Raw genomic sequence first — 10,993 nt, 5'->3', positions numbered from 1 at the left:
GCTGCCATATAATCATTAATAATTGGATTTTATTACTTTCAGCTGCCCTTCAGTTTGATTTGTAATGTTTTGGGTCAAGATTAAAAATATACAGTGTATAGAAAAAAAGCATTGATATAATGTGATGAATTACTAAGAAAATACTATGTAAAAATTTTTCCAGCACTTTTCACATGTTTCTTCATTACATAAAGTTTGTGTTTTATGTCCATCCATTTCGATGACGTAGTTCCTCGTTTCGCCATTTTTATCACATGGTGCTTTTGTTGGCTGTGATATTAGTAACGTGTTTTTGTTCTGTTTTTTTCAGTCCAGCTGGATTATTGTCCAGATGCAACACAACTGATCAGTTTACTGTCCAGTAGAGGGAAATCCGAGGGCATTTCCAAAAATATTCTACGTTTTTACTTTGAAGCTCCTTAACTCAGGGAGTGATTAAAAAAACTCACCTTAATAAATCACAGCTTTAGCACAGCCGATTAGGGCCTAGATAGAAAAACAAGGAATACTACATTTCCACCAAAACAATGATACATTTCTGAGTTTCAGAAGTCAAACATTTTCTATAAAAATCTCAGAAATTTTTAGATTAATCTCAAATTTTCTTCTTTTTTTTTTGACATTTCTGAGTTTCAATTAAGTATTAAGTCCTACAACTATCCTGACTATTATCTCTGCAGACCGTTCTGCAGAGATAAATGTGAATGTGGCAGAAATGCCTTTTGTTTTTCAGCGAAAAAATATCAGCCAAAAATCATCATTAACTTAATTTCTGTACAGTAGCCATTAAACGGAGACTCTCTGAACTCTTGAATTTTGTTTTAGTTCTGCCTGAAACTTATGCACCTTTTTCTACCACAATTCTTTTCTTCCACTAAACTTTCTATTCAGATGCCACTTTCTTAACAGCCAGCAGATATTTTGTTGCCTGATTTAAATGTAGGGGTGCTTATGTAATTTTTAAAAAGTGGTTCTGAAACATTGTTTTGTAGCTCTAAAAGAACAAAATGTTGAAAGTATATCACCAACAAATCTAAAAAATATATTTTTTATATTTATTAGTTCAAATTTTGAACTGAATTCACTTCAAATGTCAAACATAAATTAAGTCTCTTCTTGTTAATTTGAAAAAACTGCAAAAAGGTTTAAACACATAAGAAGAAATTTACTACATTAATTTCAGGTTGTAGTTCCACAGAAGTGCCACCGGGTGGCGGTAAAGTCGCACCGTCACTCAGACGTCACAGCTGTGGCTTGTTCCCGAGTTGAGGGTGAAAAGCAGTTCCACTCACTCTGGACTGTAAAAACGCGGCAAACATTAACGGCCGCCAGAAAAAACTCCCATCAAAGCGAGGAATCGATTGTCCTCCCGTCTTGATGTCCAGAGGTCTGCGTCAAAGAGTCTCCCCAGAGGCCTGACTCGGCGTGGATGATCTACATTCAGGGGGGAGAGATCCTCAGAAAAAAAAAAAAAGACTTGTCGAGAAATATCTTCTGTTCACCCTTAAAGAGCTCAGGCTGCTTGAATTTAAGATGAACCAAGAACTTCTTTATTTAAAACATTTTGCATGTAAGGAACAGCTGATGACAGGTTCTTCGTAATCCAGCTGAGAAATGGCTTAAAAGTAAAACTATAAAATGCAATTAAAACAAAGACAGCTGCTTCTAACTCAGTGACTATTTTAGTTAACAGAACAAAGGCTTTTTCTGACAACTACACAGAACGAGGTCAGATTTTTTTCAGCAGAACAAAGCGGAGACGAGGCCTTGAGTCATTCTGCGCACTTAACATTAATTGTAGAGGTACTGAGAGATGAAGCGCTGCAGCTTCTCCCGGTTCTCTGACAACTGGAACAAAGGACTAACACCGAGGAAGACGGTTCCCGTCTGACGCGTCTGCAGAAGGACCTGAATTAAAAAAACAATGAACGTAAAAATAAAAACGTCAGAGGACACTCCAGCTGCAGCCTCTGATTCATCACTCTGCTTTTAATCCTGCACAGGGTTAAAATACAATCTGTACCTAAAAACATGAAGAAAAACTGTTCTAATGGAAAAAACAACATTATTATGTGAATAACTTTAATCCCCTAATTTTATTTGTAATAAAAATATGAGAAATTTATAAGAAAGTCATAATACTGAGAATAAATACGACTGTTTTGCTATGATTGAAATATTACAAGAATAAAGTCATAGTATTACAAAATAAAGTAGAAAGAATATGGTAATAAAGTTGTTTTGAAAACAAAGTCATTGTATTACAAGAATAAAACAAGTAATGAGAATAAAGTCAATATTATGAGAATAAAGTGGAAATAAAAGGAAAATAGTCATGAGAATAAAGAAATAATATAAAAATAAAGTTGTATTATGAGAATAATTACAAAAAAGTTTAAATAATGAGAATAAAGTCATACTACTACAAGAATAAAGTCATATTTTCATATTTTGAAAATAACATTATATTACAAGAATAAAGTCTAAATAAAAGAATAAAATAATATTTCAATAATAAAATCGTTATCTTATGAGAATAAAGTTTAAATAATATGAGAATAAGGTCTTAAAACCAAAATGAAGCTGTAATTTATGACTTTATCCTCATATTTCAACTTCATTCTGGTATGTATGACTTTTTTCTCCGAATTTTATTTTATTTTCTTAGCATGGCCCTAACCCTCATAAAAACACAATAACTGAGCAAACTGAAATAATGAGGCCAAAGGAGAGAGACAAAAGTCAGGCGGTCCTTTCTGTTCTTTAAGCACCAGAAGCGTTTCTTCTTCTATGGTTTGGCTCGCAGCTCTTCGATGCGCCGCCTGTCCGACGTCAGGGACGAGACGAGACCAGGGTGACTGATAACCTCAATAGTAAACTGAATAATTGCCTCCAGGGATCTTTGCAGATATATGGGTCAATGATGCTCTATTTTTACAGAAGGAGCCTCCGAAGTTACAGTAGAAACACTGATTCAGAGAATAATAAAGATTTATAACTCCACACTTTCTTCTAAAACCAATTAGCGTTTTTTCCTTTAGTGTCGACTCTGATGCAGATTAGCCAGTCTGCCCCTCTGATTCCTCATCATTTGGAGCCATTTTCAAAATATCAGCAGATGGAGATGCCAGACGCTCGTATTCTCATCAGCTAAAGAAAAAACAAATAAAAAAAACATTCTCTACCCTCCATCTTGGACTGGATGGTAAACAACTTTTATTGCCTTTGAAAGCTGCAGAGTGATAATCCCTCACAACAAACATGCAGAGTTTATCTGTTCTGATCAAAGTTTGAGTTTAATCCTCGCTCCGCTGCGTGTGTGAGAGTTTTTCACATCAACACAACCCACAGGAAAAATGTCACCAGAGGAGAACCTTAAAAATAACTCTTTACTTGTTTAACCTCAGTCAAGTACGCAGACCGTTTCCCTCGGTAAAATCAACGATTCTTAGCTAAATATACACCTTCATAGCTGCAGCGCCAGACTCGGATGCCTTTATTTAGACAAGATATTCTTAAATTATATCACAAAACCGAAACTGCCATATAGAGTGATGTAAAAAGCATTACAGACTTCTTTCTGTTTTTGCCAAACTTAAATGTTTCAGATGATCAAATACAATTTAAAGGTAATTGAGTAAATACAAAATGTAAGGTTTTCAATTATAACGTTGACAATTTTAATGGACTTTTAATGCAAAGTTGCATTAAAACTTGTATTAAAAGTGTCATTATTTACAGTCGTAAACATTCATAACAGGTATTTTGTCACGTTTATGATGGCGTCATGTCAGTCAAATAGTGTTACCAAGCCGAAAACAAAACCACGACCCTCACTCTTCATGTTTTATATTTATGAAATTAAGTAAAAGCAAAGCACCAATTTTGATTTTCCTTCTTTAAATTAGACACCAATATCACTTATATTTAGGTTTACTAAGGACTATCACATTCAAAACTGATGACTAACTGTGAGCTAGTTCATGTTTGATCAATGGCTTTAGCTCAGAGTATCCAAGTGGTCAATTAACAGATATTCACATTATGTAAATTCACTTTATGCGCATTTTTATCCTTCCCTTCCATCTGCATCTCAGCTGCTTCTAAAAGCAGCCCAATTGCTTAAAAAATCCCCCACCCAGTAGTTTTTTGGGAATAAATTAATGTTTTTGGTCTCTGTAATATGAGCAACCCAAGCTAAGCTCCAGAACATTTGGTCAGCTGGTTTTGCCGCTGTTTGTACTGCTTAAAAAGACAAGTGTTTTGTTTTTGACTTACCATCCAGAAACCACTTCTTGTTGGTTGTACAGAAGGCTCTACTTCTGCTTTTCAAAGATGTACATTTGTGTACATCTGTTTGCAACTATTTTCATGTGTCAGTGTAAATGCTGGGTTTGGGGCGTGGCCAGCAGCAGATTATCTGGATTTAAAGTGACAAGAGGCCCTACAACAGCTCATTCTGGAAGGAAATCTCATTATCTAAAAATTATTTTTTGTGCAAAAAATGTAATAAACATATTTTGTATAAACCGTAGACTCATTCTAGCCTGTTCAAGAAAGCATAATGGCTCACCTTTAGTATGTAAATAAACACGGTGTAGTTGTGTCTTTCAATAGGAGTGATGATTTTATTATGAAGAGAAGAAGAAATGTTATGTAATATTTGTTTCACGTCACTCATCCCGTTACGTGCTTTCCTCAAACTTTTAAAAACCGTAGGAACCGAGAACACAGAAACTCAACAAGAAAGCCACAAAATTAGATTCCCTACATTTCTCCAAACCTTGAAAGCACCACAACAAAATTTAAGCATTTCAAGGATTTCTGCACCGATATATGAACCCAGTCTGAACCAACGGACGGTTGAATTGCACCTGAAGCCTCAGTGCTGAGTGGAGCTGTAATTCTCAGCCGACAGATTTACACACACACACGAACACACACACAGAGAGAGAGAGGGAGGCTGTCACTCACCCCGAGGTCTATTAGTGTTCTAACTGCAGTGTGTGCCGCCTCCTCTGAGCAGCTTTCTGTGAGATACAGCACAAAGGCACACATGAATCAAAAGAACAGGCACATATCCAATATAGAAAATGAGGTCGGGATAACAGAACAAAGCCTCTACCAGTGGGACTGTAATTTTTATACTACGTATTATTGAGGGCTGCCATTTGGGTAGGTTCTCGCTGCCTGGTGTGTTATTTCTGAAATGCGAGAGTGTGAGTGTGGGGGCTGCGGTGGCTTTCCTCTTTGGCCTCTGCAGATTTGTTAGGACTCGCAGTGAATCAGTGGGAAAAGGCGAGGTGACAAGCTTTTAAAGTTGTGGCACAAAGAAACAGAGGATCTCGGTGTGGGTGTGTGTTGGGTCCGGCTCACCGTAGTGCTGTTTCTTCTGATTTGCTGTGTCACAGAGATGGGAATGTATCTGAGACAGAAATTCGGCTTCTGTAGCAGGAAGGACGAGAAAACAAGGCATTACTCTGGCAAAGCAAAGGCCTGACACTTCCTCCAGATGGTGGATGTTCTCTTTATGCTTCAGCAACGTACTACCATACAGTAAATGTGTAGCTGGTCACTGCAGAAGAAAACGCTTGAAAGATAAGCATCAATATTAATTTGATCGCTGCAGCAACTCCGATGCTTTGATTAAAAATTGAACCTCAAGTCCAACATGTTTCCTTTTTATCTAAGTCAGTTAAAGTTGTGATAATTCATGGAACCTGTCACAGGTAACTAGAGTAAATCCAGAGTTTCGTACCAGGCAGAGGAGAGTCCATCATGTCCAGAGCGCTGGTGGTCCAGCACAGCGCCCTCAAATGTCCAGCTAGCATTCTGCAGAGGAAGAAGAGCATTTCTGGGCACTGCTTCGGCTGACTTATCTAGGAAAGTAAGCACAAAGAAAATTAATTAGCTTTTTTTCAACAAGGAAGTCTGAGACTGTTGTCCACACTTAATTTTACCATTTAATTAGGACAGTACTGTGTATTTTATAGGCACAAAGTGCCATTTTAAAGCACAATTAGCAACAATTCTACCTTCAGTTGTTATAAAAATGCTACATCAAATGTGACTGAAAAGAAATCTGACTTTGTAATTTAATGCCTTGAAATGAGGCCTCTGTCTCTTTAAAAACTCACACTCCTAGTGAAACTTTGCATCCAGGAAATAGATCTATATATCTATAAACATATCTATCAATATCTATATGTATTTATAGAGATACAGATAGATATATAAACAGACAAATATATAAATACAGAAATAGATATAAAGATAGACAGATATATAGATATAAAGTTCTAAACATAGAGCTAGAGCGAGAGACAAAGATATATCATCTTAAAAACAGAAAATTTGCATTTACTAAACATTAATGCACAACAATGCCTCTTAACACACAAATAACTAAAAACTATGACGGTCCAATACTACTGGGACATCTGATGTCCCTTAGGTTGTTGGAGGGGGACATCGGGACAAAATGGACGCCTCCCTGGTTTGGTTTTCTGGGCCCGTCCCACTGGGAGGAGACCCAGAGGGAGGCCCTGAACACGCTGGCCTGGGAACGCCCTGGGATTCCCCGGAGGAGCCGGACCAACCGGCCGGGACAGGAAAGTCTGGGTCAGCTGGGCTGCTGACCCCGCGACCCGACCCCGGATTAAGTGAAAGATAATGGATGGATATTTTTGAATACCTTAAGTTTACATAAATTATGATTCATCTGCATTTTTTCTCACTCCAACTTTTTTAATTGTAAAAATTCTCCATTAGCTTCTTGACTTTAATAACTTAGGATTTAAATCCGTTTTGGGCAAAAGGGACAATGAAAATCAATCAAATCAATAAGTCAGAGTTCTTGGTCCACATCATAGCTGTTTAATTTAGTTTCCCACCAACATCTGAAATGGTCCAACCAATGCCTAAATTTCTCCAGGTTAAATGTTACTTCTTGTGTTTTTTGGCCCCAGTAACTTGTTTCTTCTTTGTGTTGCAGCGGTTTGAACATGCAGGGCTGGTTCACAGGGTTTCTCTGAACACTTGATGTTAAGATGCGTCTGCTATTTGAACTCTGGGAAGCATTGATGTGGGCTAATCTGCAGCAGAGGGAACACTTGGTCTGCCTCTCCTGGGGCAGCCCGCTTGAGAGGCAGTTTCATCATCATGTTTGATGGTTTGTGTGACTCCAGTTGAAAAAAAAAAAAAACATAAAAAAAAGAAAAACTTTCCTGAAATTTACCAGGCTCACTGACTTTCATGTTGTGAAATGACAAAGACCTGTCATTTATGTGAAAGAAAACTGTTGCTGATGGACTTGTTGAATTCTTGGAGAAGACCCTGAAGGTTATTAAGAGATTCACAATAAAGTCTGAAACTACTGAACTCCAAAAACACAAAATATTACCCAAGTGTTTTTGTCGAGTTTCTAGTGTAAATATCTTAGTTCACTTAAGTAACTCTTTAGCAAGACATGGCAGTTTGTTTATAGTAAATAATTCCTTAATATTAATAAAAATGTACTAGTTCCAACAAGACATTTTCCTATATTACTCATCAATGAGAGGTGAGGAAGGAAGCTGATAAAAAGAAAGTAGAACTAATAGAAATGTCTTTTTGTCGGGTATTGACGTCAGCTTCTGTAGCGACGTCTGTTTGGATGTTTAGTGAGAACCAGGAGTGGTTGGGTTCTGCAGTGATGCGATCACATTTTTCATAGTTATAAAGTTCAGCCATTTTTTATGTCCGGATTTACCGCATTTGGCTTTTATTATGACGCATGTCTCACAACAATGTCATAAAAGTTGGTTAAAATGCGATATGACCGTTCAGGCTGCAGATGTTTTGAAAATAATCAGATATGTATCCAAATTAGAACCACATATGGTTCCTGACCCGAATCACCCTCTTCTTCGCCATCACCGGTTGTTGCCTTCTGCTCGGAGATACATGACTTTTAAATTGAACACAAAAAGATATAAACTTTCATTTATCCTCACTGATAATTTCAGATAAGCCCAAACAAACTGTGGTGGTACTTTATTGTACTGTTTACTATTTCAGTGCCGTCAAGGAAGGCAGATAAGCTGTAGTCCTGATAAAGAGAAATTAAGGCCATGAGAAGTAAATTACAAAGAATATCAATCTGAACACTTAAATTTTCTGTACATTGTTTTTCTTAGTGGTTATTTCAATATTTCTATGGTTAAAACTGCCTTTTGAAATACATGAAAGAAAATAGGGGCGAGGCAGTGCAGTGCTGCGCCTCACCTCTGGGGGCGCTGTATCTCAAGTGAATGAAGCAGGCATTTGGCGCATGTCCACTGCTGTCTCTCTTTATATCGCCATGTACTTGTTTAATTACACATTTTCTGTATGTTAATGAATGTGTGCAACACATTTAGTGTTTCTGATTGGTGATTAATGTGCAGTGAAAATGCGTCAGGAGAGGCGGAAAGTACCGTGCCTCACCGATAGAGGGCAGCACTGAGCCCCATAGACACAACGAGCAACAAATTCTCTTCTTCTACGAATTGTAAAAAGGGGAAAAAATACAGACGGAACCAAACTGCTCAAGGCCAATCTCCATTTCCCTGCATTAAATGTAATTTCACTGATTAAACTGTTTTAATATCTTTGTATGCATGGATAAAAAGGGTTGCTACAAATATCACGTGTAAATGTGTCAATAACCCTATTAGAACTGTGTTAACGAGGAAGAAAGCTGATGTCTTCAGTACTTAATAGATTAATAGATTAAGGTGGCAAAGCATCTCTTAAAGAATCTAAACAAACTAGACGCTGCAATAAAAAACATATCAGACTGGTTGAACTGAAAAAGGAGTGAGAATGTATTTAATAAGCTGGGAATGTTGCGTTCAGCCGTGTAAACAAGGGCAGACATGCAGCTGCCTGAGCGACGTTTAAAACATCCAACAGCTGAATACTTGGACCAAATAAAAGCATCATACAAAACAACAACAACTACAACCGCCATCGGTCAATTACAGGTCATTACAAGGATGAATCAGTTTAACGGTTGAAAATTAGCATAAAACAGCAGCACAGAAATGCATAATGAATAATTTATCCAGCAGTGTGTTATTGCACACATTGCTGTAAGCAGTTATAACAGGTTCCTTGCCCGACCCTGCAGGTCCCCCCTCACCACACGTTTCCCGTCGGCCATCATAAATGTGACTCTCATAACGGCAGATTTTATTCAGCAAATACAGTTGAGTTACTGCCCAGCTGCTGAGAATGACCACCTGAAGTGAATTTATGCAGTCAAACCGAGTTCGGGCTGAGGAAGAGGAGGGAGTGTTTTCTGTTGCTTGATAGGGAGGCGTTTTGTTGCACTTGTTCAGCAGAGCAGAGAGGTTTTAGGAGGAGAGAAAACGCTGGATGGATAGAGTTAAAACATGCTGTTTGAAAAGAACTGCTGTTTGTTCAGAGGACAAAGATGAAGTCAGTCGGTGCATTGTGTAGCGGTGTGGGCGGTTCTGGTTTTACTGAACAACTGCAGTGAACCACTGACTCACCTGTGGCAGGACAAAACCTAAAGGTTGGGTTTTAGTTCTTTTTCAGTTGCTGAAAACATCCTACATGCATACTAACAAGTAATACCTGTTATCGATTGCAGTTTTCTGGCTGATCGTTAAATACCAATATATCAAAAGCCTTACCTGCCGATTCCAATTTTCTACAATGACTGATTTTTAATACTTTTTATGATTAAAGACAGATTCTGGATGTCCTCTCTGTTGGAAGTCGTTTTAATGTTCATCATGTTCCTATCAGTCTTCAGTTTGCTGATAAATGTGTTTAAGACCATAAATCCGACTAAAGGGAAGACTTATTTTAACTGAAGCGGATGAGTTGTGATTGCTCAGTTATGAAAGCGGGTCGTTCAGCAGGTCAGCTGCTTGTTCTCAGGTTCTCTGGTAAAAGTCTCCTTCAAGGTGACCTTAATTACCAGCCACTTCCTCGGACGGCACCGAGACTCATGGCGTTTTGCCCGCAGGAGAGAAAAAATCAACTTCAGAGTAAAAACGTCTGCTTGACTCAAGTTTAGATTTAGACAAGCACTGAATGTAGTTACAAGAGGTGGAAAATGTTTCTGAAATGTAACACTCTGAGGGGCGACATTAACACGCCTGTGTGTGAGAATAAGTGAGTGGGAGGCAAATTGGATAAAAGCCCAATGTGACTGCGGTCCATTTACTGGTCCGTATTCCAGAATGGTCCGATACGAACAACAAAAACCCGGAGCCAACATGTCCCATCGCTGGTTATCTTTCAGAGAGGCTGCAGCGTGCAGCGAGTCGGCGTTTTTCATTTGTAGGTCAAGTTCATTACTCGCCTCACAGTTTTACCCATCTGTTGTAGAAATACAGTCAGCAAGCTGAAAAAATAAATATACATCCATGCCCCGACATTTTACTCTTTATATGATGTTTATTAAATTTAATGAAGCAATCAGCGTTGATATACATTTCTATTTTTTAATTGATTAAATGACAGCAGTGGAATTCAATATTTCAGTCTATTAAATGCTTATCTTTAAATTTAGAACTTTATTAAAAATGCCTCTGCAACTAGAGAAAAAATGCCAGAGTAAAAGAATATTTATAAACACATAACATATAATATCAGAATATTTTTTATATTGTTGCACCACTAATAGTTTATCCTTTCTAGCCTAGAAAATTAACCAACAATAACAGCCCTGCTTTTTAAGTCAACTTGGACAAAATATATTAATCTAATACTGATTCATACTAATGAGTACCATGAATATAAGCCACACTCACCAACTTTAAAAAGAAAGAAAATGCATATATACAAGCCAAACTTGTCCATAAGCCACAATTGTACATGTTGTATCAGATAACTACGCCGAAATGTTTATTTTTGTAAACTTTGAATAAAATCCGTACTGCCAGGAAGAGGTCGCACTAGACTTTTTTTATCGTCCATCAATTTGACTGAGGTGATT

General features: G+C 37.6%; 1 protein-coding gene across 2 annotated transcripts in view; it reads right to left on the bottom strand.

The window, feature by feature from the left end:
* Window positions 1-1,527: 1,527 nt before the first annotated feature.
* Window positions 1,528-10,993, bottom strand: part of gpat2 (glycerol-3-phosphate acyltransferase 2, mitochondrial) — a 160,639-nt gene continuing 151,173 nt past the window's right edge. For both annotated transcript variants that reach the window (XM_015034343.1, XM_015034344.1), the window contains exons 21-24: window positions 5,759-5,879; window positions 5,377-5,445; window positions 4,975-5,030; window positions 1,528-1,908 (exon numbers count right to left, since the gene is read on the bottom strand). In XM_015034343.1, the coding sequence (XP_014889829.1) occupies window positions 1,792-1,908; window positions 4,975-5,030; window positions 5,377-5,445; window positions 5,759-5,879 (363 nt within the window). In that variant the 3' untranslated portion in view covers window positions 1,528-1,791. The remainder of the gene's footprint in view (window positions 1,909-4,974; window positions 5,031-5,376; window positions 5,446-5,758; window positions 5,880-10,993) is intronic.

This window comes from Poecilia latipinna, unplaced genomic scaffold (genome assembly GCF_001443285.1).
Source record: "Poecilia latipinna isolate Pla-1442-1.1 unplaced genomic scaffold, P_latipinna-1.0 Scaffold296, whole genome shotgun sequence".
NCBI lineage: Eukaryota > Metazoa > Chordata > Actinopteri > Cyprinodontiformes > Poeciliidae > Poecilia > Poecilia latipinna.
This window is presented reverse-complemented; position numbering and strand designations above follow the sequence as displayed.